The sequence below is a fragment of the Patagioenas fasciata genome, chromosome 2 (assembly GCF_037038585.1).
Source record: "Patagioenas fasciata isolate bPatFas1 chromosome 2, bPatFas1.hap1, whole genome shotgun sequence".
Taxonomy (NCBI): domain Eukaryota; kingdom Metazoa; phylum Chordata; class Aves; order Columbiformes; family Columbidae; genus Patagioenas; species Patagioenas fasciata.
The window spans coordinates 12,952,318-12,979,842 of record NC_092521.1 but is presented as its reverse complement, the minus strand read 5'-3'; the positions used below and the strand labels follow the sequence as shown (position 1 = coordinate 12,979,842).

The window sequence follows — 27,525 nt, the reverse complement described above, 5'->3', positions numbered from 1 at the left end:
GGCTACAGGCCAGAGCCGGCCCTCAGGACTGACGAGCGCAGCGACCAACGCTGCCCCACCCTCGTTCTTTGCGCTGTTCGCCCTCAGCCTCCTGACCCCGCAGCCGAACCGAGCACGGGCGATGGCGGTACCTGGATACCCCGACCTGCCCGGGAACGGCGCGGACAGGGGGAGCGGGCGGGGCGGCCCCCCCGCGGCGGGCGGCAGACCCTCATCCCGTCACCATAGCAACCCCAGCGCTCCCGCCCCGCCCTCCCCGTCGTCACATCGCCCTAGGAGCCCGGCGGGCGCAAGCCCCACCTCCCCCCCGCTCCGATTGGTCGCCTGGCCATAGCGCCATCTCGGCATAGCACCGCCGATTGGCCAGATGCCGCTGAGGCACGAGGCGCGCGGTACCCAGAAGGAGGCGGGGGCGATTGGTCATTAGCATAGCCCCGCCCCCGGCGGAGTGCTGCTTTCCCGCCCCCTGGCGATTCTGGATGTTCGCTGGGGCACCGGGCCGGGGTTCAGCTGGCGGCCGGGCGGGAAACCGGGGCGGGGGGAGGAGGAAGACGAGGAGGCGGCAGCGCCGCATCTTCCCTCCGTGAAGAGGCCGTGACGGGCCCCCTGACTCGAACAGGTAGAGCATAAGCCGCGCCCCCCGGGCCGTGAGCCTTCCCTCGCCTGGTGCGTCACGGGCGCAGCGCCGTTTGACTCACTCAGCGGGCGTGGGGGCTCCGGCTGCATCGCCACCAACGGAGCCGCGTCTGTCCCGGCAGCCGAGGCGGGGCTGGGACCGGCGGAGGAGCGAGCTCGGCAGGCGGTGGCGGGGAAGCCCCCGGGCGGAAACCAGCTCCAGCTCCGCGGGCATCACGGGGGCGGCGGCGGCTCCTCGAGGGGCCGTGCGGAGCTCGGGGGTTTTTAAGAAGACGGTTTATATTGATTTTTTTTGTTTGTTTGTTTGTTTTTGTTTTTGGAACATCTCTCTGGACTCCTGTGGCAGCCTGGCGAGGTGGAGCTTGTTCCTCCACAGAGTGTTGTTGAGCTCCTTGCTTTTTCATTGAGATCTCCCTCCCTCCCATTGCAAAGCAAGTCTTTGCATTCCTATACGTATATTTTTCATACCTCGTGCCAAAACCCGTTTTGGGGAGCATCGGTCAGCAGGAAAGCTTTGGAGGAAGCAACCAGGACCAGTGACCAGTCCCCTCACAATGTGGACCTTTCTGGGTATCGCCTCCTTCATCTACGTGTATAAAAAGTGTGGGGACCTCATGACTTACGCAAATAAGGAGGTGCTGCTCTCCGTGTTGGTGTTTTTCTCTCTTGGCTTGCTGCTGTCGTACAGGTACCGCTTCAGGGGGCCCAAGCAGCAGCAGCAGAAGAAGACCCACCAGGGGATGCTCTCTGATATTCTCTCAGCTTTGCCACTTGTTGGCTTCTTCTGGGCAAAACCCACCCCAGCATCTCAACAAGTCGAACAACCCAAATCCAGAAAGGTAGGTTGAATTCAGACTTGGCATGTGGGGTGCAATGTCTTCCTGCTGTTCCCTCTGACCACTGACCCCCTGCCCTGGTGAGGGAAAGGAGCTAAGAAAGGGCTGGAGAGTTTGTCTTTAGATGCTGCATGTCTGATTTGCTGTATTTTGTGGTAGTTTTGGCTGACAAAAGAAACAGCAGAAGTTATTTAAGTGTCAGACCGGGGGTTTTGTAGAGTAAAATCAAACGTAAGTGTTTGAAGAAAGAATTGTAGTAAAGGTTTATTATACTAGCCCAAAAAACATCTTCAATTGCCAGTGTGTTGTAGAGACGAAGGACTGGAGCATCTCTCCTATGAAGAAAGGCTGAGAGAGCTGTGGCTGTTCAGCCCGGGGAAGAGAAGGCTCCAGGGAGAACTCATCAATGTATATAAATACCTGAAGAGACAGTGCGTAGAGGATGGAACCAGGCTCTTTTCAGGGGTGTCCAGTGACAGGAGCAGAGACAATGGGCACAGACTGAAACACAGCAGTTCCCTTTTAACATCAGGGAACAGGGTTTTTTTACTGAGAGGGTGACTGAGCACTGGCACAGGCTGCCCAGAGAGGTGGTGGTGGAGTCTGTATCCTTGGAGATATTAAAACCCCAACTGGACGTGGTCCTGGGCAGCCTGCTCTAACTGACCTTGCGTGGGTGGAGCTTTGGACCAGGTGACCTCCAGAGGTCCCTTCAGACCTCGGCCATTCTGTAGTTCTGTGATCAGCTTCCTAATGCTTCTGTATAAAGCACAGTTGTTTAGACAACTGCAGATAGAGTTCTTTGGAAATTATTACCAAACTATTGCTTGTACAATGGCAACAGGACCTGAGCTCAGATTGTCTGTCTGTTCCACTGAACCCAGTGTGAGCCTTGCTGTGAGGCAGTGGGGAGAGCTGTAGTTCGTGGCTGGAGCTTACCTGGAGTTCTGCCATCTGGGACTACCCACTGGACATACATATTCAGTACGTCTGTGGGTCAGCACTGTTTGGCTACTTTCCTGTGTGCTTCTGGGCATTTTTGGCTGGGCACTGACCCCTTGCAGGAAGTAACTTGAAACTATTTTTGGCTGCAAGCCAAAGGTTCTGGGTTTTTTTTTCTGGTAAAACCTGCCTTTCCCTCCATTTCTTGTATTCTCTGAATTCAGATAGTTAATTTTGCACGCCTTTGCTGCCTTTTAGATATAAACACGACACTATGCCACTAGATATCCTTGTGTCAGTGTTGTTCTGGGCGTTTGTTTCACAGATACAATTGTATTTTTACCAATGTCAGCACTGTAGTGCTGAGGCATGTGTGAAAGAGTGATTTGAACTCTGTTCTACCAGCTGGAGAAGTGACGTGCAGGTTTGCACTGAAATTGCCCTTATAAGATTTTTTCGCTTTTAAGTGCATGTGATAAATGCTATTGGGAAGGTACAATAACATAACTGGTCTGTGGGTACCAATGTGTATGTGAACTGCTGTGATCTGATGGATGTCAATTCTTAGCAGTTTTAAGTGTAAGTGGATGGTAATCTTGCCTGTACTTTTGACCTTCGGATGAGTTTTCATTTCAGGACCATTTCTTCATAACAGTTCCTTGGTAGTTGCTTCTGCTGGCACTTTTCCATGCTGAATATTACTCTGTTTTGGTTATTACTGTTATTTTGGTAGGTAGGTTCACTTAAAATAAAATTAAAGAGAAATACGTTTTCCAATGAATCTGTTAACTTTTTCATTGCGAAGTGCTAAGGCCTCCATGTAGTGGTGGCTCAGGGGTACAAAGGCATCGGTGTGTTGTTACTTTGTAGACCCAGAATATGGGACAGCCTTGGCTTTCTGCCTTTTGTAGGAACTTGACTCTCAATCTCTCTGAGACCATGATAGTGGTTTGTCTTTGCTCAGCAGGTCAGTATCTTGATTTTGTTTGGGGTGTGTTGTTTTTTCTTTCCCCTGCTTGTTGTGTTTCTGTTGTATTGTAGAGGACGACTGGTGTCATTTTGGACTAAACTAAACTGGAAGATGCTCTCCAACTACCCAATGCACTCTCAGTCCCCTGGATCAAAGTAGAATTAGTCCAAAGTCAGCCCTCTGACAAGGTTATGGTATAGATACACTGGCACATTTAACTGTGGCTTTCTTCTCTAAAGGGTAAAAAAGAAGTAAGCTTCTCAGATGTATATCTGACAGAGACTGCTCCAAATACAACATTGTCACCCCAATATGATCCAGAAATTATCATTGTGGGATCAGGCGTCCTTGGTTCTTCCTTGGCCACGGTGCTCTCAAGGGATGGAAGAAAGGTGACTGTGATAGAGAGGGATCTAAAAGAACCTGACAGGATAGTCGGAGAATTGTTGCAACCTGGAGGTTTTAATGCCCTTAGAGACTTGGGTCTTGAAGGTGAGTGCATTTCAAAACGTAAATATACCTATAGCATAACAGTCACTACACTCAATTATGTTTTTAGGAAAACCATGCCTGTGGTGAAAATGAAAAAATACATTATCTGTGCTTAATATTTGAATTAAAATTGCTTGTCTATTTCCAGTCTGCCATTTTGAAAATTTTCAGGCTTCAATATATATGTTTTGATTAAGAAGACTGGATTCTATGTAAAGAAGTAATTTTCATACGTAATTAAGCTTTCTTAAAGACTTTTTTTAAATTTATCTATTGCCTTATATTTTGCAGATACAGTAGAAGGTATTGATTCACAAATAGTAAATGGTTACATAGTTCATGACATAGAGAGCAACTCAGAGGTTGAAATTCCTTACCCGACATCTGAGGATGGCCGTGTGGCGAGTGGAAGATCTTTTCATCATGGCCGGTTTATCATGGGTCTCCGAAGGGCAGCGATGGCAGAGCCCAAGTGAGTCACCTTGTGAATGGCACCTCGGGGACCAGAGACTGAGCAGTACTGTTCCCAGCATCCGTGAGATTCCTTAACCATTCCCTCTTTCCCAACAGAAAGGGCTGCAATGAACAGGACTTGAAGTAACAGCTATAGCTACTCATTGTATTTTCTGTAAATATGTGCATGAGTTGAGTTGCATATACATCACGTTACCCTTTGGGAGAAGGTAATCTTCTTCCAAGTAGCAAGTGACAGACAAGAGGAAATGGGCTCAGGTTGCACCAGGGGAGGTTTAGATTGGACATTAGGAAAAAATTCTTCATGGAAAGGGTTGTCAGGCACTGGAACGGGCTGCTCAGAGAAGTGGTGGAGTCACCATCCCTGAAGGTGTTTAAAAGGCCTTTAGATGAGGTTCTTATGGACATGGTTTAGTGCTAGAGTTAGGCTATGGTTGGACTTGATGATCCTGTAGGTCTCTCCCAACCGAAATGATTCTATGAAAATGTGGGAATATAGGCTTTAAATATTAGGCAATGTACTGGCCCATCTGTGTGAGAGAACAGTTCAAGGTTAAAAGATTGATTCTCTTCTACTGATTCTTGGGTTTGGCATTTTATCAGAAGAAGTGACCTCTTCTCTGAGCAATGAGTAGAACTTTTATCAAAAAACGAGTGGCAAATCCGGTGTCGTTTCTTAGAATCATAGAATAGTTTGGGTTGGAAGGGACCTTCAAAGAGTCCACTTATGTTATCTCTGATGCCAGAAATCAAGCTTCTTTTACACTTGGATGTTGTTCTGCTTTTTCTGATAACAAGAAGTCAAGCAGAGTAAGTAGAAAGAAGCACTAAATGGAAGCAGCTCTTTCCAGTTATTCACTTCTGGTTTTTAGAATCTTTATGACACCTTCTCTTCCTCATTAAATAAGAATGAGTGTTTCCTCTTTAACTGATTTTTTTTCTTTTGTACAAGTGATGAGAAGGAAATTTTAGTTGAAACAATAGATTCTAGGTGCTGCTTTCTATGGGGAATTTTTTTTTTTCTTTTGGCTTTTTTTCCCTCTAATGGTGGTGGGGAGGAAATGCCTACAAGGGAGCCATGTCATTATGATATTTTTACCTTACATGTCTTTACTCTGAGCTGGAAAAGTGCTTTGTCCTAATTACTAAAAGTAGCACTGAAAGATAGCAGCTCTATAGTACAATTAAAATTAATGACAACCACGTTTAGTAGCTATAAAAGCTAAAACCACCTTATTGAGGCTTCAAGTTAGTGAAATCTGAGCACCTGTTTGCTCAAATTATGGGAAGAACACCAGTAGCTGTACACGATCTTTGAAGCAGAAACTTACGTAAGTTAATGTTTGTGACTTACGTTTAATTCTTTCTCCTTTTTTTAAACTGTCTTTAATGTTGATTTTGTGTGTGCTTGTTTTCCGTTATAATTGCAGTGTAGAAAACTGCATGTTAAATTGAAGTGCAGGAGAGATACAGAACTCTTAAGCAGTGCCATGAGGCTTTGTTTTTCATCTCAAAGCTTGTTAAAATATAGGAGAAAATTATTACTGATTAAGTTAACCTCTTCAGAAGTACTAGGCAATATGGATTTATTTCAGATGAGTAAAATTAATTTTGCAGAGGAAGGAGGTGGGGCATCATTACTTAATGATTTTTATAGTGGGCGAGAACCAGAAAATAACAGCACTTATTTAGATAACTGAAGTGACAACTGTGAAAGAAATTTAAAGCTGATAGGATCTGCAGAACTCTGATTCACCTGTTGGTAACCTGACATTTTGGTGTACTCCCTTGCTGTTGAAGTTTCTGTTACTGTGCATATGTGTAACCACTTTGATACTGCTCTGAAATCTCTGTGCTGGCTGACACAAAAAAGACATTAATTCAATTGCTCATGTTCTTTCTGAGAGCCTAAAATATCAAGCTGTTGTATTCTCATGTGGACCCTTAGGTCATTTCTCCAAGTTGTGAAATTCTGTCTGGATACGAAAATATTTGTGAGGGAGAGAGAGTGTCCATTTTCAGCTGCTAAGTCTGAACTGCTGGGGTCAGGTCTAACAGCTCAGACCTAGCAAGGGATAAAAGTTTACAGAGATTTAATTTGTGAATCCCAAATAGCTCTGGTTAGGAGGTAGAAGTAAGAGATGTTCCATTCAAACTCTGAACATTAACATTAGCAGAACTTTGAAAGCATAAATAGCAAAAAAACCCCAAACATATCCTGAATTCCTGAGGTGAAAAACTAGATGTCTCTGTCCTAAACAAGTTAGATTATTTTGGACTACTCTGAGAATTAGGTACTTCACTTTTACCAACTGTACATGCTAAGTGTTGAAGTGCTACTTTGGATCTTGCTTCTGAGTTCTGCTTGGAGTTGTGTCTCACACTGTCAGCATTTCCCACTGTTGAGCAGAGATGTCTCAGTCAGCTGCTGATTTCTGACCATTATTAGGTGTCAAACTCCTCTCTGCACCTCTCACATGGCCATGGAGCACCCAAAGCGCAATGGGGGATTCTCCTAAGTGGTAGGGTGTTTAAGACAACCGATACAGTTTTAGAATATTCTCAAGTATCAAATCAAATTATAGTGTTGAACTGAAATTAAATACAAGTACTTTTTGACGTTCACTGTGGCTTCTGAAGGTTATCAGGAGTGTATCTTTGTAAAATTTAAACTGTTTGTGTTGGCAGAGACAAGATTAATGAAAATCTGGTTCTTGTTCTATGTCTAGTGACTTGAAATGTTGGCATCATTAATCCTCTCCCATTCTGTTCTAACCTCTCTATTTTATTTCAGTGCAAAATTCATTGAGGGGACTGTGTTACAATTACTTGAGGAAGACAACTGTGTTGTGGGTGTTCAGTACAAGGACAAAGAAACTGGAGACACTAAGGTGAGACAAGTTTCTATTACGATCTTTGTTAAACTATTGAGAGAATAGAGGTTTTTATATATATATATATATAAATAAATAAATATAAACATATATATGTACCAATTTTAAAAACTCTACTGGTGCAGAAATAATGCAGTTACCAAGAAAGCAAAAGCTTTAATAAAGGGAGATTACTTTCTGGCGGATACAGTTCTGGAAAATGGGAATTCCTGTTATAACTTCTTGTGCAGCTTCTGCTTTCAGTGTCTCTGGAAAATTCAGTTTGTTATTTGCTTCTGTATTCATATGTCTGGAGTTTAAAATCTCTTGAGAGTTACTCATCAAAAACCAAATAGATTAAGATTTGTGCTTTGCCTGTGTGTGATGGTCCACATTTCCACATATGCTTCCACCGTTGACTGAGGTGTCTGAAAATGAGAAGATAGGTGCCTATTCATAGAGATAGGTCTGTCCAGTCATTCCTTGGACCATAGAAAGAGAGTTCTGGCATATTTTAATTGTTTCACTGTCCCCATTTTTCACCACATTACCTTTGAGATTTTGATTCTTTTAAATGAGGTTGAAGTTAGCCAGTATCTTAAAAGCAGGGTTATAACATTTATCAAAATCAGATGACCAAATAGAGGAAAAGTCTTAATATGTTGACTGGAAAAAATATAGCATCGATTAGACACCAGGGAACCCATATGGGCAGGTGACTTTGCTCTAACTGCAGGAATAATTAGAGCTTGTCTGAGACAAGAATCCATAGGAAAGAGGTTTCATTGGCTTTACTGTCTCTTGCACTGCTTCTGAGCTCAGTTCCATAGGCTCAGAGGCCAGAAATGTATATTGTTTTACTCAGCTGTACACTCATTTGATTTTGTCCAACTTCCCTTCGGTGTAAGGACCATGTGTCACAAGTGACTCGGTTCCATTCCTGAGCAGGAGGGAACTGCTTGTGGAGGAACCCGTTCTGAGCAGGGATGTACCGTTCACATACTGGTTCCCCAGATCCTTCCATCCAATAGTAAAGTACTTGGCAGGTGTACTAATAAAACACAACATGCTTTTTGCCATTACTTACATTCTGAAATCTTAAAAGGTCTGCTCATGCCAAATGTATGAGCTTATTGAAGGCCAAGGTCTAATGCTCAGTATAAATCTATAGTCATTTGCAGTTAAATCACGGAATACACTGACAATGAGAAACCTGTGGGTACAAGGAAATATCTACCTCTAAATGCTTTCTAGTATGATAATGTTGTTATATTACCTTAACAATAAAATGCTTAAAAAATATATTTTAATGATTGGAATAATTTGCTCATGTTTGAGAACAATGTGTGTGTCAAACATGAAGGGTTTGCATGTACACTCAGGCTGAACCTTATCAGTTTACTCAGATTTTATTTTGTTTTGCCTACATACACAATTTGTGCTTGTAGTTCCTAAGTATACTAGGAACTGCTCAGAGTTCACTGCTTGATCTTTAAAATCTTGATATGCTTACTGCATTCAGGTTTGTTTTTCTTTGGTTTGTTTCTGTTTAGTTGCTCATGCTTGGTTATTTTAGTTAAAATTTGTTTAAGTTTTTTTTCTCCTGACTCAGCATTATAGGCTGAAGGGAACGATAACTTTCTTGTCTTTGTTTTATCCCAGTTCCTACACAGCCACCATAACCATGTTATCTGAATGCATGTCTGAAAGAGCTGGAGCATATTGTTAGGCTAATCCTTAGAGGAAAGAGAGTTAAATATCAGGATAAGGAAGGCAAAATATACTTTATTTCTTAATCCATGTATTATAAATGTGATCTGTGATCCTCTTATGCTTATTGTTTTGTAGAATATCTAGCATGCAATTGAAAATGAGGGTTTGGGAGTTGTTTCACTGTTCTGAAATAAAATTGAAAAAGTAATTTTTTTCCTTTTCTCTTTTTCCTTCTCTCTTCCATGCTGCAGGAGCTTCATGCACCACTCACTGTTGTAGCTGATGGGCTTTTCTCCAAGTTCAGAAAAAACCTGATCTCTAACAAAGTTACTGTTTCATCCCATTTCGTTGGTTGTATATTGAAGGTAACCTCTATGTCTAATACCGTGTAAGCCAATGTGCTACCACCTCTTAATGTGGGTCTGAATTTTGCCGATTATGTTGAAGTTCATTACCTTTGTGCATATGCTTTGGTATGTTGGCTGTTTATGGTCTACACTGAGAAATGAGAAGAAAAGTGCTTCCCCGAGTCTGATGTCTCAGAGGGGCCTTGCAGCATCTGTATATTCTTGGAAAGATCACTGCAAGGTGATACCAAACCTCACTGTATTTAGTATGTGAGAATTGCAAATTGCTTTTATCCTAAAAAGAGATCAAGTATCTGTGCTGAGGTGGGAACAACAGCTAAGAATCAATATTTTTAAAGCATTCATTAAACTGTTGTTATCAACAGAATCACTCTGCAGTTATTAATGGAGGATAAGTATTCACAGACATGGTGAGTTATTCACTCACGTTCTTCAGTGTTACATTCCCGGCTGCTTGGCTGGGGCAATCTTTGGGAGGCCAACCCTGACCATGCACTCGGGAGAACCAGGTTGTAGTGATATTCTAGTTGGTGTTTGGAGAATGTCCCAGGAGTTTGTGTAACCCTGCACACATAATGCCGTGTCCTCTGTCTCATACAGCAGCCACCACCCTCTTGGTGGTGTCACACAAGCTGCTGTTGGTGCTGATGTGGGTTGGTGGCCATGTACCCATTCAGCAGACTTTTGGTGTCCTACCTATTGGCTCTTCTAGATTCCACGGGATTGCTGGTCTCCAGGGCTTATCCCTTGGGAAACCTTCTCATCCTGTCTTCTCAAGATGTATTTTTTCTCTTATTTGTTTACTGTTTGGCAGGGCTTTGTTTTGGTTTCCATCCAAATGTACCTATAGAACCTGTTCATATGAACTCATGCAGAAGGGGCTTTTATAGCAGAACTTTGTGAAGTGAAAGATAAATGTTCAGAATTCTGTGCAAGGAGATTTATGCAAGAAAGACATCAAATATTGTTAATAGAGGCACAGAATAGAGAATATGCCTGTATAAAAGACTAAAGCATTCATTTTGTTTTAAAGCAACTATTGACATTTTATTCCAAGGACTGTCTTGAATTCTAACATTAAATGTATCCTAACAAAATCAATTAAAACTATGCTTTTAAATATTTATCCAGCTGTTCTATCAGTTTCTGTGTCCCTTTGAGGAGTGCTCGGAAATTTTAGCCTACGTTTTTAGCTCTTATTATAAATTATTGATGCATAGTCCATCCCAGCTCTAGTATAGCCCAACTTGTTATGTCAGATTTAGCATATTTGCTACAATTGAAGAATTAACTGTGATGCAGATGTAAAATACCTTTTGTTAAAAGTTAGATTTCTGATTTCAAGAAGCGAGTACAGTGTTAATCTATGCACTTAGTTGAACAGAGGAAGGTAAAAAAAATCAATTAAGATTCAACATAGCGAGGTTAAACTGAGCACTGGACTCACTAGACCAGTTCATAGAAAATAGTTTTGGTTTTTTTATGAAAAAAAAAGTTTCAGCATCTCATATCAAGTGCTATATATGCACTATTAGTGCTATGTCTTATAACACTAATCTCTGGATTAGAAGTAGGCACCGTTGTAAAGCTGGAACCCAATTTGCAAAATTGTTCCCTTAGGTATAGGTGCTTTGACTGATTTGTGTGAAGATGTTGTAGGAAACTATTACCTTGCCAATTTAATAGGCCCAGGCAGGATCTCTCAGCAAAGCATATTTTATCAATGATTTTGCAAGACGGGGTGTTTTACCTAGAGGTAGGCACAAAGAATAGGGAAAAAAACCATGCTTGTATCCCCCTCAAATCCCAGCCACAAATTCGCTCCCCTGTTCCCCATTGGTTGGGTACTGCAGGGTTTACAGACTATCCGATGCCTGCCTCTGTTTACCTATCTCATTCACCTAGTTCTAACAACCCCCTCCCACTGCTGATTTATTTAAAATATGGATTCCTGTCTCTGGCTGCCCTTCCCCCTAGCTTCACTTTTTAAATCCACTAATCAGTTTGCATTCCAGGATTAGTTCGAAGAGAGTTTGTTTTACATTAAGGATCCATAGTCAGATGTCTCTCAGTCCTCCCTTGTGCTGGGATCAGGTGCCAGGTCCCCAGTTTTGTAGAAACAACATTCCTCCTTCAATATCAATAGCTAAGATGGTGACACACATTTTTACACAATACTCACACCACTTGTTCAGGGAGTAAAACTCTCAAGGTTTAGCTTGTCCTGGCAGCTATGGGTCAAACCAGGTATTTGTTATACTCCAGGAGAATACCCAAGCTGTGCTCCTGCCTGAAGGGTGCGTACCTTGCAACCAGGTACATCTGTACCTTCAGGATTCATAGACTTTACGAAAGAAAGTGGGAATTGGTAGCTGGGTGGCTGGAGAACCCAGGTAGGGCTTGTGGCTGGTTCTTACCCTCCATGGCTGCTGCAATAACCATGGATTAACAGCAGAAATAATTGAGGGAGAAGGGACCAAAACTACAGAACTTTCACTGGAATGGGAACACTGACCTGGAGGAACTTTTTGGGTCCCCAGCCCAGTTACCACTGCCCAAATGTTTCTCTACTTGTTCAAGACCTAGTTAGGTGAACCCTATGATTCTTCCTCAGTTGGAATCTCCATGTAGTTGTGTACAGACTAGTGTGTCTTTTTTCCCTGCTGTTACCTTATTTATGAAAGCTTACCAAAAAACTACTACATTGATTACATTACAGGTTTTCAATAGTATGTATTAAATATTAGTAAGGTATTCAAATTAAATGTATAATTTAACGTATATTCTAGTAAATATTAAAATGTATTGCTAAAAGAATTATAACTTTGTTGAAGTTCAGAATCTCCTTTTTGAAAACACTTTTTTGTTCATTTAAGAGAGAAAAATAACACAAACTCAATATGATAGGGGATGTTGTTTCAAAGCATTTCAGAAAACAGTGTTGTATATCTGAAGTTTAACATCCTTTCATTAATCGGTCTCAATCTTTCTCCCCCTTCTTTTCCTTTTAAGGATGCGCCACAGTTTAAAGCTAATTATGCTGAACTTGTTTTAGCTAAAACTAGTCCAGTGCTAATCTATAAGATTTCTGCAACTGAGACTCGGGTCCTCGTGGATATTCGAGGGGAAATGCCAAAAAATTTAAAAGAATACATGATTGAGAACATTCATCCACAGCTACCTGGTAAGTCCAGAAAGATTTCCATCTGTAATTGACACAATTAAATGTGCCAAAAAAGGCACATTTCATTGAATCCATTGAGCTGTGTGGGCTTTTTCCACGTGTGCAGTTGCTATTTCAGTAACTATTAATCCTTCTTTGATACCACATCAAATAGCAGTTTGTTCAGCTCACATGTGTAAGGTTAGCAATTCACAAAGCTTGTATCTCTAAAAAGCAGTTACAATGGGTTGTGTGCAAGTTATTTTAGAGTCTAAGTAGTGTAACTAAAGTATTTGGTTATTGCAGATCACTTAAAGGAACCATTCTTAATAGCAGTTCAAAATGATCGTTTAAGGACTATGCCAGCCAGCTTCTTGCCTCCTTCGGCTGTTAACAAAAAAGGTGTGTATTATGAAATGAAAGGAGGGGAAAAGGCATAAAAAACTTCTTCTGGGACTTAAGGTTTTGCTGTCATAGATGTATGTTTGTCATTCAATACTGCTGTCTCATAACTCTTCTACTAAATATAATGTTTTGAAAATGTATACCTTGGGCATAGCTTAACTGGAATGTTTATATTGACACCAGACTTCACATCAGTGCCTGCTTTATTTTTAAGTTTAAATCACTCAGTTGCTCAAGCTCATACAAATGTGGTCTTTTTAAGAAAAACTTGATTAAAAAGGAAATAAATTAACTTGAAAAGTTGTATATGTTTATGTTCTTTGACACAAACACCTGCATACCTATAGGGAAAAAATATTTTGACCTGATCATTTTAAAGCCTTTTAAAGCCTGTTAATTTCAATATGTACTCTTTTTTTGTCCCCTTTCTTTCTTCTCTCTTAATTGCTAGTTGTTATTTATCTCATTTTCTGAAGAGAGTGGATTCTTATGTAGTAGGTCATGCAGTATCCCACTAATTTTTCTCTTCTCTCTAGGCGTTCTTCTTTTAGGAGATGCATATAATATAAGGCATCCTCTAACTGGTGGAGGCATGAGTGTTGCTTTAAATGATGTCAAAATATGGAGGAGTTTGCTCCAGGATATTCCAGATCTTTATGAAGATTCCGACGTTCTTAAGGTGAAGCTTTATTTTGGGCTTATTTTAGGCAGCTTTTGCTGCAATTTAATGACACACTTTTAAATTTAATGCAACTCGGTGTCATGTAATTTATTAGTAAGGCACAGCAGTTTTCAGAGTGGAGCAGCGATGTGCGAGTGCTGTGGCTGCGTCACAAAAGGCAGATTCAAAACTGTGCTTACTGACCTGTCATGTTTTGTCTGATCAGTGTGCTTTGCTAGTACAACCTGATGTTCCCACATTAGTCATGTATTTATAATGTAGATACATCTTAAATAGGGTGGGTTTGGATCATTACACTGATGTGACTGGCACTTAGAGAATAATGAGCACGTGTGCTGAGTTTTTCAAGACACATCTTGATGCTCCACTGAGCTCTTTGCATTAATGTCAGAGCAGTTAGATAGAAGACGTGCTTGATGCTGGCTTTATTGTTTCAGTGAGATTTAGACCCAAAATTCTGGTGAGTAGATAATAAGAGATCTTATTTATTTGTTTACTGCTTTTAATCAGGTTAGGCATATTGTTTTGGCTAAATTACAACTAGAATAATTATAGACTACAAGTTAATTATTCAAAAAGTGTATTTGAAAATGGCAAAGCACGTAGAGGGACCCTGAATGTCAGGACAACACAGGACTTACCTGACCAAATGCAGATACTTAATCTCAGCTGGTCATCTCAGACTTTCAGTTATTTCCTATTTATTCTCAGTCAACAGAGAGAACTAGGTGAGTGTTATCCTTCAAGTTTCTGACCTACATCAGCCACCTGTTAAAGGATGAGTTGAGGAACACCCTGGAAAACCCTTTTTTTTTAATTCTATATTTAGTGTAAGAGGAGCCTCAATAACTGGTTGGACAAGACACCAAAGTTCCTTAATGACGTAACTTGGAACCAATCCAGTGTGTCTTTAAATCCACATGAGTATGACTCTCACCACCTCTTTGGGAATCTTTTGCATGTTCTACTGTATTTACTGACAGAATTTTTATTTCCCCTTTTTCAGGCCAAAAGAACGTTTTACTGGTCAAGAAAGAAATCTCATTCTTTTGTAGTGAATGTTCTTGCCCAGGCTCTTTATGAGCTCTTTGCTGCCACAGATGGTAAGTGTATTTTAAAGAGAACTTCTGATTCATTACAACTTGCTAAAAAAATATGCCTGGGGAGGGGATGTGTATCTGTATGAGCATATGTCCGTGTGTTTGTATATATATATATATATATATCGATATAAATTAAAAATACGTCAAAGGATTTTAACAAGTTAGCTTGTGTTCTCTGCCTAGTTGTTTAGTTCTAGTGTTATGGAAGCTGAGTTTTAGCAATGTGAAGGCAAGTCTGGAGTTAGTATTAAAAAAACAAAATCAAAGAAAAACCCCACAAACAGAAAAAAAACCAAAACAGAAAACACTTGTTCTTGTGTTGAGTTAATATTCAAGAATACGTAGATATTCTGTAAGGCTGTCTTTTACTTAAATAAAACTAGCTCAAAAGCCAGCTGAATTTAACAGAACAACAGCTATCAAAGTGCCCAAGTCCTTTAATATTCTGTCGTGTATCTTGAAAATGTTTTTGGTACATGTTGATTGTATTTTTTGAGTCATTTTAATTCATTTTGTAGATTCCTTGCATCAGCTAAAGAAAGCCTGTTTCCATTACTTCAGACTTGGTGGAGAATGTGTCTCGGGTCCTGTTGGATTGCTCTCTGTGTAAGTTCGGGTGCTGGTAACAGTTACTGTGACCGGGTCGATCACTGTGAGCCCCTGTGAGGATCTTTGCTCCCAGTCGGTCAGCTCTGCACAGGGACAATCATGGAATCATCTAGATTGGAAAGGATCTTTAAGATCAAGTCCAACTGTTAACGTAACACTGCCAAGTACATCAGTAAAGCATGTCCCTAAGTGCCACATCTACACATCCTTTAAATACCTCCAGGGGTGATAAAATACTTTTGAAGGTGGTGAAACACTGGCTCAGGTTGCCCAGAGAGGTGGTGGATGCCCCATCCCTGGAGACATCCCAGGCCAGGCTGGACGGGGCTCTGAGCAACCTGATCTGGTTGAAGATGCCCCTGCTCATTGCAGGAGGGTTGGACTGGATGAGCTTTGAAGGCCACTTCCATCCCGAACTATTCTACGATTCCATGATGGTGACTCCACCACGTCCCTGGGCAGCCTGTTCCAATGCCTGACAACCCCTTCCGGGAAGAATTTTTTCCTAATATCCAATCTAAACCTCCCCTGGCACAACTTGAGGCCATTTCCTCTTGTCCTATCACTTGCTACTTGGGAGAAGAGACCAACACCCTCCATGCTACAACCTCCTTTCAGGCAGTTGTAGACAGAGATAAGGTCTCCCCTCAGCCTCCTTTTCTCCTGGCTGAACAACCCCAGTTCCCTCAGCTGCTCCTCATCAGACTTGTGCTCCAGACCCCTCACCAGCTTCGTTGCCCTTCTCTGAACTCCCTCCAGCACCTCAATGTCTTTCTTGTAGTGAGGGGCCCAAAACTGAACACAGGATTTGAGATGCAGCCTCACCAGTGCACAGTACAGGGGGACAATCACTTCTCTAGTCCTCCTGGCCACACTATTCCTGATACAAGCCAGGATGCTGTTGGCCGCCTTGGCTACCTGGGCACACTGCTGGCTCACGTTCACGCAGTCTTCAGTGGAGGTCTCTATTTGTGAAATGAAAACCTGTCAGTGCTTTCTGATTCTGTTTATTTACTTGTTTTATCTATTTATTTTTAACACAGGTTATCTCCTAAACCAATGGTACTGATTGGCCACTTCTTCGCCGTGGCATTGTATGCTGTTTATTTTTGCTTTAAGTCTGAGTCCTGGATCACCACACCTCGAGCGTTTTTCAGTAGTGGAGCTGTTCTCTACCGAAGTTGCTCTGTAATATTTCCACTTATTTACTCTGAAATGAAGTATTTAGTCTATTAAAATCCAGGAGGAAATGACTGGAGGAAGAAAATGTTAAAATCAAGATGCCTTCAAAGTTTTGGACATGTACTATTTAATATTGTATTATGTTTTCTTCAAAATCCAATTTCCTTGATAAGGATTTGACTTATTTTGGTTTTGTGGTCATATACATATATATTATATGTAAATACTCTCCTTTGCAATTAAAATTCAGAATGAGTTAGCTGTTTACAAGGACCATGATTAAATGTTGACATGTGGTAGATAATTGCCAGTTTTGTCAGAATTTCATTCCTTATTTTATCCATTGCTGAGTGCGCCACTAATATGAATAAACTGAGAAGTGAAACTGTAAACCCTATGCTGCTATTATCCTTCATGCTTTTTTCTGTTCAGTAGTTCCATAGACTGTTTCTTTAGTACTGTGAAATATTGTAACATTCTTGATTTGGGTTATTTCATTAGGATTTGCCTCTGTTCTTTTTCAGTTGTGGCTAAGATTCTAGTCTACTGACATTTAAAAGGACACTGTAAAGGATTTCAGATTTTGGAGTGTCACCATATCTTTAACTCGAGTCACTGTTGCAGATGCTATGTTGCTCTTCTGAAATAATTATTCACAGCAGAATTAATTTAAACGAGTAATAATCAGACCATAGGTATGTTGGCTACTGCACTGCACTCAGGTACTGAAAGCACATGGTGTTCTCCCTATGTCTCTGCCTTTTAAAACCTTGGGGGGTTGTTTTGGTTTACTTTGTGTGTGTGCAGTTCAAGTTTACACTGCCATGAACTGAAGCACAGCAACAAACCACAGCTACTGAAACAAATTCAGTCCGGCTGTTTCTAGTAGACAGTAATCTTTAATGCTACTTCTTAAAATTCACGACAAGAACCACAGAAGTGTCCTTTTAATACTTGTGGTATGTATTTTTCCTGTAGAAGTCACTGTATGCTACTAAAGAGGTGATGCCTTTACCGTTGGTCACTGTTCCTTTCACCGTCATCTTTACCAGTGTGCTTTCCTTTGTTCTTGTGTATTTTCATTTCTCTTCACCTTTCTTGTGACTGCTTTGAGCATCGCTGTGTGACTCTCCCTTTGCCTTGCCCAAGCAGCCACGTGCAGCTAACAGGTCAGAGAGCACAAACAGATCATGATCTCCTGTACTGGTGAAACTTTGACTCCATCTTGGAAATGTCAGATTGGATAAGCTGTATATAAACATATACTTTATGTTGGACTGTGAAAAAAATTCTGTGGAGAGGCTTTTTTAAGATTTTATTTGACGGATATTTCAAATTACCTGTTATTTTCCAGAAGCAAAACTATGTATATTTTTCTAACCATTATCACTTTTGATATCCTCTTGAAATTACAGTTGTCATGAATATGTCTGTGTTTGAACTTTAGGGCGAAGTACTAATATTTTCAAATATCACTATAGAGGCTGACTAAATGCTGCCCCTTCAAGGGAACACAAAGTTTGCAGAATTTATACAAGTGTTTTCAAAATTTGTGACAGCTTTGAAAATATTAATTTTACATTTTCTATTTTTTTAATCTGATTTGCAGCGTTTTTAAAGTCAATGATAAACAATCCTGAGCCAAATACGCACCCTCAGCTAACGTAAATAAAAAGTTGTGATATCTGTAGGGTTGTTTTGTTGTGTATCTCTGGTTAATGAGTCTTGTTAGGTTCTGATTTATCATATATATCTACATATATATTTAAGCTCATTTTTTCTTTTATTTTCTTGAATGTGCTGCCTGGTTAAGTGTCTTGATGATCGAGGTAACGATCACTTATTGGACATTGGGGAGAGAAAGATCTTGCATGTAAGTGTAAGGAATAGCAAAGTGAGAATATGACTCCTGGTGAAGAAGCCTTTCAGGGCATAGTTTTGGGTGCAGTTTTGAACCCCATGGCTGTGACATTTTTCTCAGGTACACAGAAGGAGAGAAGGTCATGAAGAAGCAGTTCTTGAGTCAGATGAGAGTAAGAAAAGTTGGAAGTGAGTGGGCAATGTCCATAGGTGGAACGGCCAAAAATGGAGTCAAACAGCAGCTGATGGTCTAAAAATCCTGGTTTTCATTTCAGGAAAGGTGTCACAGAATCTGAGAGGAACATGATGTGGATGTATTTGGTGCAACCTGTGAGTTATCTGTAGATCTGCAAACTCCGAAGAGGTTAGTTCTGAGGATTTGCACACTGCGAAGTGTCAAAGCATCCCACACCTTCCGCAGCGCACCAGGGTGAGACACATGTTGTGACCGTGTGGTTATTCCGATATTGCTGGGCTGGTGCAGCTGAGAGAGCAGAAGGAACAAGAGAAGCAGCAACATGGTGGTGAGATCGTAGCTGGTGACACGGTGCAAGAGGATGAAAACTGGCCCGAGGTGAGGCTGAAGGAGGACGCGGGAGTTGCTGGTGGTCGGGAGGCTTGTTCGTAGGTGGGGAGTTGGCTCATGTGTGCAAGCATCGCGTTTCTCAGAGCGTTGAGAGATTCGTATCATAGGTTCAATGTTCTTGGTCTTCTGTTTTTGGGGCTTGTTTTTTTTCTTGTTCTGAGCAAGCCCTTTTACTGGGAAATGTATGAGGCAATGAGAGAGGGTTTTATTAAAGCTTTAAAAGCAGAAGCTGCTGGTGCAGGCGTGCACTGTTAGATTTCGTGTCAGGAGTGACACCTGTGTTCAGTGCCTGCTCCAGTGCAAGCAAGTAAAAGGCAGTGATGGCAGTTTTCCTTCCACCTTCACCTGGAACAAAGAAAAAGCACTTGATTAGTCCTGGATCAGCTGATGGATTTTGTAATTTATGACTTGATTGTGCTTCTGAGACAGTGGAGGTGTAACGTGATGTTAGAAATCTCAAGCATCGTTACAGTGCCTCTCTGGGGAAGTGTATGAATAGAGGCTTAAACAGTTTGTCCTGCAACTGAAAAAAAGGAGCACGTCATTTTCTGTAGATGTAAATGGTTTGTTAATGAAGTCTGAATAGTACTCAGAGACTTTACACTTAAAAGTATTGCAGTGATATCTGCAGTACACTTGGGGAAAAAAAACAACAATCACCAGTAACATGGAACATGTGCGATTCCTCATCTGTTCTGATTCCCCAGCTCTGTTTCAGTTGAACAAGGATTTCGTTTTGAAGAACCACACTTGAGTTTGGTTGTAATCAAGCTGTTCCAAAGTCCATGCAACATCAGTGCTGTTACTTGGGTTTCCAAACACCTGTGGAAATCTGCAAAAAAAGGGGATAATTAAACCAGATTGCTCCCTCCTCGGTGACACCTGTTTCTGTGTTGTCTTTCTCCCTCGTGCTCGTGTCGTACCCCTGATCTCTGCCTCCTACCGCTCGCTGTTCTGGTCCTTGCTCTGTGTTGGCCGCCACAAACTTGCTGTGAAGTGGACGGGGCCGCTGCACCGCAGGCGGGTTGGGTGGGACAGTGGGCTGGCTGTGTCACCTGCACCCGTTTCGCACATGGAAGCTGTGACCTGGGCTAACCCGAAGGCTGCTGGCGTCTCCTTCAACCTACACACTGCTGTTTACGGGGATGTTGTTGATGCACACTGGTTGTTTTGTGTCAGCGGGGCAGTGATTTCGGGTTGGCTCACAGCGCCTGCACGTGTTGCTCTCTGGAACCAGTTTGTGTGTTCTGGACAAAAGCAAAAGCCATTCAATCCAGAATAAATATGGGCAGCTGATAAATTATGCATCCTGAAAATCCAGCTTGCTCAGCATGACGTTACTGCATGGAAAATAGTGTCAGCAGTTCCTAAATTGTTCCTGTGGAGCTCCAAAGAGCTGCGCAAGGTTTTGTGCTGCGCATGGTGAACAGCAGCGTGACAGAGTTTGCTGAGATAAAGTTATTCAAGGTACTGAAAATAAAAGCTGACAAGGTATTTTAAATAGTAACTGAAATCCATGGTTAATATAAGCAAAGTAACATAAATAGGAAAAATAATTCTGAGGGTGAGTCTGTGAGTGTATAGGAACACGATCCTGGGAATGCCCACAACTGGTCCTCTCCCATCTTACACAGATCTTACAACGGTCAAAATGTAAACAGGACATTGTTACTGAAGGGCTAAAGCAAAAAAAACCACAGGAAACACAATTCTGCATGAAATGAGCCTTTGCACCAACTGTGTATGTCAGAGCAGGAGCTGGTAATGCTGTGGGCAGAGCTGAGAGAAGGTGCAGAGTGAAGATTGCAGCCATTGCTGGCATCTTTTTCCAGAAGTGAAGAGGTGGAGAAAAGCCATGGATGAAGGGGCTGTGGGCTGGCAGCTGGGTTTTGGAGGGGGTCTTCAAGCCACCCAAATGCAAACAGCAAGGCCACAGGCCAGGTGTTGAAATCATAGAATCACAAAATAGTTTTGGATGGAAGGGACCTTCAAAGCTCATCCAGTCCAACCCCCTGCAATGAGCAGGGACATCTTCAAACAGATCACGTTGCTCAGAGCCCCATCCAGCCTGGGCTGGGATGTCTCCAGGGATGGAAGATGCCTGAGTGTTAAGGCAATGGGCACACACACAATGAACAGCTCTGGAGGAGCAGCAAGATGACTTGGCGGGGTATGTTGCAGTCTCATATCTGATTTTAAGTGGTTCCACCTATGCTGTTACAGTGCCTAATTTGTTTTGCCATGGGAATGTTTGGGTTTTCTTCAGCTCAGCCCCTGCTTTGCCTGTGGGTCCCTCTGAGGCAGCTCCTGCCTGTTCGGGTTTCTGTGACACAGCTGGTTGCCTTCAGATTCACGTTCTTCAAGCTACGGGATCTTAACGCTGTCTTCCAAGCTGTGGTTTCTGATAGCCCTAATATAGCATCGGAAACATACATGGTCCTGTACATTTATGTTGCCTGGTAAAAGTATACAGAATTATTTATATACATACCAACTCCTTTGACCTGCTGTCTGTATACAGCCGTACCATTGGGGTTTGACTTTATGAGTTCCTCTAGGCTACGAGACTGGATTGTCTAAGGGCAGCACAGGCTGGGGGAGCTGTCACCGAGGGGCAGGGGTCTGTAGTCCCAGCCATGTCTTCTTGGCATGAAGGGCTTCATTGATACTGGGAGACTCCAGGGCCCTGGCCGTCTGTCCCCCTTCACTGGTGGCACCCTGTCCACGATGGTGTGGGTCCAGATCAGCTTGTGCTCTCCCAGGCTCTCCCTGGGTGTGGTTTGGAGGAGAACGGGATTCCTGTGCGATGGAGATCATTTCTAACACCGAGTGGGTGAGGCTGCCCTGTTTTGGGTGTGAGCCCCACTGTGCCAGGCGGTTCCAACATCACAGGATGGGTCCAGACGTGTTTTATAGAGTTGTGCAGTGCATACAGAGATCCTGGACCCAAATGTCCATGTGGGGCTTCCCAGACCAAGCAACAACTGGTCCATATACTTTTTGTGGGGGAAATATGGAGTAAACACCCCCCTCACCTATATTTCAACATAAATAAACCCCTGGTGGTAAGGTTTAGGTTACAAAGCTTTACCACCTTCCTTATACCTGGATAGATTTATTTGTTGCCTCTGCATTTTCCATGCCAGGACAGTGGTTGTTTTGCTGAGTGCTTTGTCCTTGTGTCTGCTGGAGGAAAATCTTGCAGCAGAGGACACTGGTAGCAAGAAATTGGTTGCTATTTTGAGAATGTGTTGGATGTGCTTTGACCTTGGCTGATTTTTGCTTTGCTTTTCAAAACATGGATTGAAATGCATTTCATTGCCAATGGTGACATTTTGATGCACATCCCACCACAGGCACATAAACCCCTCAAGCATTCGAGATGAAATGAGATGATACCGTCATGTGCAGGAAACCATCTCAGCTCTGTGCATGCATCCCTGCTGCCCTCACACCCTTATTGCCACCTCCAGTGCTGGGACACAATCCTATTATTAATATTAACCTTGAACCTTACACTACTTTTTCTAGGCAAGTTTTCTCTTTCAATGGAGAGACAACAGGGGGTGGGAGAAGCTTCTGCCACAGGCTGCCTGGGGACACCTGGGGTCACTTGTTCTCCCTGGTGCCTGGCCCCATGCCAGACAACTTTCCTGACTAATGATTGCTGCCTATATTGTGTTTTTCTCCAAGGTCTCGATTTCTCCTGCCATCACCAGGCAGGAATCAGATCCAGTACCTGAGTTTTCAGCTCCAGTTGCCTTTATCTCTGTCAAACACAAGCTGTAAAGTGGCTCCGCTGCGGCTCCGGTTTTGCCACATTGTAACTCGGTAACCGCAGGTAATTACACAGTGGTGGAAACTGGATTTTGACTTTCCCTGCTTCCTTTGTACACAGAGGACCCTCGCTAATTACTATAGAGTGTACTGCGTATTTGGTGTCCCCGTTTTTATCTTGTCTGGAGCTGTTTTCTCCTGCAAACAACATCTGGAAACAGACAATGCATATGGATGTTATTTACAAACCCAGATTGGGGGTCTCTTTTTTTCATGTGTCTGATCGCATCAGCATCATGTGGCATCATTCTACTCCATATAGTGCCTACACAGTACCTGTCAGCTACTGTATTTGTCACATACCAACTTTATCATCAGATAAATTAAAGCCTGCAATTGGAAGGCTTCTCCCTCTCTCCCTCCCCTCCCCTCCCCTCCCCTCCCCTCCCCTCCCCTCCCCTCCCCTCCCCTCCCCTCCCCTCCCCTCCCCTCCCCTCCCCTCCCCTCTCCTCTTTCCTCTCTCCCCATGAAGAAGTTCCTTCTCATATTTAAGTGGAACCTCTTGTGTTCCAGTTTGAACCCCTTACCCCTTGTCCTACCATTGGCTGTCACCAAGAAGAGCCTGGCTTCATCCTCATGACACTCACCCTTTATATATTTGTAAACATTAATATCACCCCTCAGTCTCCTCTTCTCCAAGTTCCAGAGCCCCAGCTCCCTCAGCCTTTCCTCACACGGGAGATGCTCCACTCCATCACCATTGTTGCTCTGCGCTGGACTCTCTCCAGCACTTCCCTGTCCTTCTGGAACTGAGGGGCCCAGAACTGGACACAAGAAGAACACAGCATGCAGAGGTTTAAAAGGCACAAGCACACAGAAATGGGGCTATGTCTGCATTACCCTAGTGTGTACCATCAGCTTTCCAAGCCCTGTGTGCTGCAGCCAGTCAGACACTTTAGGCTTGAAAATCTTTTATCCCTGTACAGCGGTGGCAGTGCTGGGGAGTCCTGCACTGGGGTACGTTGCTTTCTTAACTCTGGAAGCGTCTTGGTGGAGATTCCTGTCCTGTGGAGATGCAGGTTACAGATGCCTCCTCTGCCCACAGAGGTGTGAAAATAAACACCAGCATCCCCCAGGGCAGATCTGCGTGTGAGCCTTGTGCTCGCTCATCTCAAAACAGATAAGGAGCTTTCCCAGGCCTGGTTAATCAACTAAACAACAGGTCACGGTGCTGGGAGACAACGCTGGCTGCCACCGTCAGACTTACAAGTAAATGCAATACATTGGGTTTTTCGATGCATGCTGGAATGTGAACTGGGAATTATAATTGGGGTTGGACTAGATGACCTTTGAAGGTCCCTTCCAACCCAAACTATTCTATGATTCTCTGATATTTTAAATGTAAACTCAGGGGAGGTTTATGTCAGGCATCCCAGGGATGCGGTTGGTGGTGCTGGGGTGGTGCTCTGCGCAGAGCGGTGAGTTTGACAGCACAAACCAGCCCCTTCTCCAGCGGAGTTTCTTGCGAGACAAGAACTTTTTCCATTTCCTTCTTTCCTGGTACTTAATTTTGGCTCGACAAAGATGTATTGGTGGAGAACTTGAAGACGGAGGGCGCTGTTTGATGTTACTTCATTTGTATGCAACTGGATTTTCATTAGTCCGACTTAGTATTTTTAAAAAAATACAAAATGTGAAAGCTGGCAGTCTTGTTTTCTATGCATTTCTATTTATTTCAGCTATGGAAGGAGGAGAAAATATAATGGGTCTAACCAACTGATGTCTGCTAGAATCATCATACCTAAGTATTTACAAATTTTTTCTAAAGACTCATAGAGTTAAAATTAAGCATCATATAAAATTGGCATAAATTGCATTTTGACTTATGTGACACGTTACGTACTGGTCAGTTTGGAGCTGCTTGAAGTGGAAGGGAATCCTCGCACTGTTGTTTATACCCAGATAAAGCATGAGATGGTAACTTGCAGGGAGGAATGCTGGTTAACTCTGGCATCGTGGATTTGTCCCAAAGCAGATTAGTTCAGAGTCAGGACTTCATAAAGCATTGTAGAGACTTTGGGCATAATATAATTTGTTTTAAAGAAGAAATGCAGGGATATATTCCCTGCTGAGGAATACTGCTGAACTAACACTTTGAAGTGACACTTGCTGATGTTTGTTGGCTACTTCAGCTCCAGAAACTAATTACATGTGGTTTTCCAGAGTATTTGCTAGTCTGCCTGTGAATCCTCATTTTCCTTAATAATAAAATCATTACCGATTTTCCTCTTGCAGAGTTGCAGCAGTAACTGGCACTGCCCTTCAACTGCCCCTTGTATTGTGCTTTTCCCCCAGGGTCTGGTGTAACTCTCAAACAGGAACTAAAACTTGAAGCCTTATCATAAGTAATTGCATTAATAACAAAAGCCATAATGTTAGGAGTTTTCTGTGTATTTTAACTTTTCTTAACCAACTTTAGGAAACTGTGCTTCTGTGGTGGGGACAGGATATTTGCATTTGTTTTGGGATGGTTTAGAGCTTTCTAAAGGAAAAGCTTAAAAGTAAATTCAGATAAGGAAAAAAAGCCCAATGGCAGTTTGCATTCTTCCTTTGTTGCTCTTGGCCTTCCTACCCACTAAAAGAGGAGCATGTGGTTCTAGCAAGGGATGGACATTAAAGGCTTCAGGCTATTAAATCTGGGTTATTTCTACTCCCCTCCTCCCCTGTGTCACCATATCCTTTTTTTTTTCTGCAATCTTACCATTGTATTCCCTCTTTTTCCTGCTGTACGTCTTGGTTTGTTTATCTGGTGTCACCAGTGAATTATTGAGAGAAGTCATCGTTATGAGATCACCTAAAAGGGTTTTATTAATGATCAAATGATGATCAAATGGTAATAAGTTGATGACTGAATGAAAAATCACATGGTAATCAAATGGCAATTAAGCTATAATTGAACGTTAAACAGTGATTTGATGATTTAAATGATGAGTTAAATAACGATTTAGATGTTGATTAGACAGCAGTCAAACACTCCACTGCTTACTATTCTTTCAATAATAGCCAGATGTATACGTGTCAGTAGCACACAATATACTCGTAGGCCTCATTTAAAAGTTTGTTTACCTCGCTATAGATACCAGATGCTGGGTAAGGATTCTCTCAACCTCAAGGAGTGACCTTGAGAGATGTCCCTGCCCAAGGGGATGTCACTGCTGTCCAGCCCGCTGTCCTGCAGGAGGTGACACATTTTTATAGCATAAAGTGATTGATGTGTAGTGGGTGTAGGTGCAGGAGAGCAGCTCTAGCAGTTTGAATTATGTCCAGTCTCGGCATAGCTGGTGCTCAGCTCCTGCTAAGACGTGTCCTACAGCCCCCAGTTCCTGAGGAGCTGTCCTGGCACAGTTTTCACAGGTTGCACAGCTGGGCTGCGTTCAGTCAGGTCTCTATTGATGGTGCATGAACAAAACTACCGTCCCCTCCCTCAGCGTGGGTGCATCCGCCTGTCCTGGTCTCGGCTGGGACAGAACCAACTCTCTTTTCAGGAATTTGTCCTGGAGGGAGCCAGGGAGACCAGAAGGGCACTGGCTGTCAGCGGGGAAGCCTGTGCTGTGTCTCGGCTGGCATGACCATGCCCGAGCTCGTGCGATGGGTGCTGTGCAAGGCTCTACCTGCTGGAGAGAGAAGGGCTGTGCTCCTAGCGAAGGCAGCTGCTGGCACAGAATGCAGGAGTTGAATTCCTTCCCTCCTGACAAACATGTTACTGTGACGTGTTCAGCTTTTGCAAACATTCAGTTCAGAATAGGTGAAACAACAGCAGCGCTGAACCCTACAGATCATTACTGGGTCCCTCAGCAGAGGAGGAGCAGATTGGGGGGCATATTTGAACAACGTGGGCAAGCAGAACCCCATGGGAGCTGTTGGGCTGCATCCCTGGCTGTGGGGAGAGCTGGCGGGTGTCAGTGTGCAGCCACTCTCAGGTCTCTGTGAGTGGTGGCAGTGATCCTGGGGCCTGGACGACAGCATCATCGCTCCTGTCTTCAGGAAGAGGTTGTGAGAGGACCAGCCGCACCTCCCTGGAAAGGTGATGGACGAAACAGACCTGGAGCCTGTGCCCAAACTGGCAAAGGACAGGAAGGTGATTGGTCATAGTCAGCATCAGCTCATGAAGGGAAAACAAAGCTTAACCAACTGGCTGAACAGCTGGGCCTGTGGGCTGCAATCAGCGGCACAACATCCAGCTGGAGGCCAGTCCCTAGTGCTGGCTGTCGCACTAACTTCCCAACCATGTCCTCACATGGTGCCCATGACACTGCTCAGCATCTCCCTGACATCACCAGGATGTCATCAACACAGTGGAGTGGGTGACACACTGGGGACAGTCTGTCAGTGCCCTGTGAGGAACTGTGGGGCTGTGCAGGTGTCCCTGAGGTGGCAGCCGGTGCTGGCTGAAGGCCACAGAGGTTTGGCAGGGGAGTGGCACCATGGTGGGAGCCACAGCCCTCTCTGCTACAGGCTGGTCAGGTACAGGTGGAATATTGCTGTCACAGTGACAGAAAAACAGCCCCACTGGCCTTGCCCCAGCAGCCCTGAGCAAGAAAATTATGCCAGGTAGAAACAATTACATATACGGACCGAAAGATAGTTGAATAAAAACCTTGCCCCCCATCATTGGTCATGTTACAGTTGCACTGAAAGAAATTTAGCATGACAGAACTTTTCAGCTATGGATATTGAATTACTTCTCTGTCCTCTACAGAGGAAAATTAACTTTTTGTAGTACAGAGGCAGACACCAAACCTCTTCTCATTCTCACTAACAGTTCTTTTAACAGGAACACTGACACTTCGGAAT

The 27,525-nt window shown here is 43.1% G+C and overlaps 1 protein-coding gene across 1 annotated transcript; it reads left to right on the top strand.

Moving 5' to 3' along the window:
• The first annotated feature begins 450 nt into the window (after positions 1-450).
• Positions 451-18,138, top strand: SQLE (squalene epoxidase). Its single transcript, XM_065832372.2, has 12 exons — positions 451-619; positions 983-1,475; positions 3,624-3,876; positions 4,168-4,348; positions 7,145-7,241; positions 9,188-9,301; positions 12,317-12,488; positions 12,774-12,869; positions 13,409-13,551; positions 14,561-14,657; positions 15,176-15,263; positions 16,310-18,138. Exons 2-12 carry the CDS (start codon positions 1,191-1,193, stop codon positions 16,500-16,502), a joined length of 1,719 nt encoding a protein of 572 aa, XP_065688444.1. The 5' UTR covers positions 451-619; positions 983-1,190; the 3' UTR covers positions 16,503-18,138.
• Positions 18,139-27,525: the final 9,387 nt, after the last annotated feature.

Bases quoted from the DNA above. Each gene is read 5' to 3' on its own strand.
- SQLE (XM_065832372.2), top strand. From the start codon at position 1,191: ATGTGGACCTTTCTGGGTATCGCCTCCTTCATCTACGTGTATAAAAAG. The intron at 4,349-7,144 runs GTGAGTCACCTT...ATTTTATTTCAG, and splicing joins GCAGCGATGGCAGAGCCCAA to TGCAAAATTCATTGAGGGGA. The intron at 13,552-14,560 runs GTGAAGCTTTAT...CCCCTTTTTCAG, and splicing joins AAGATTCCGACGTTCTTAAG to GCCAAAAGAACGTTTTACTG.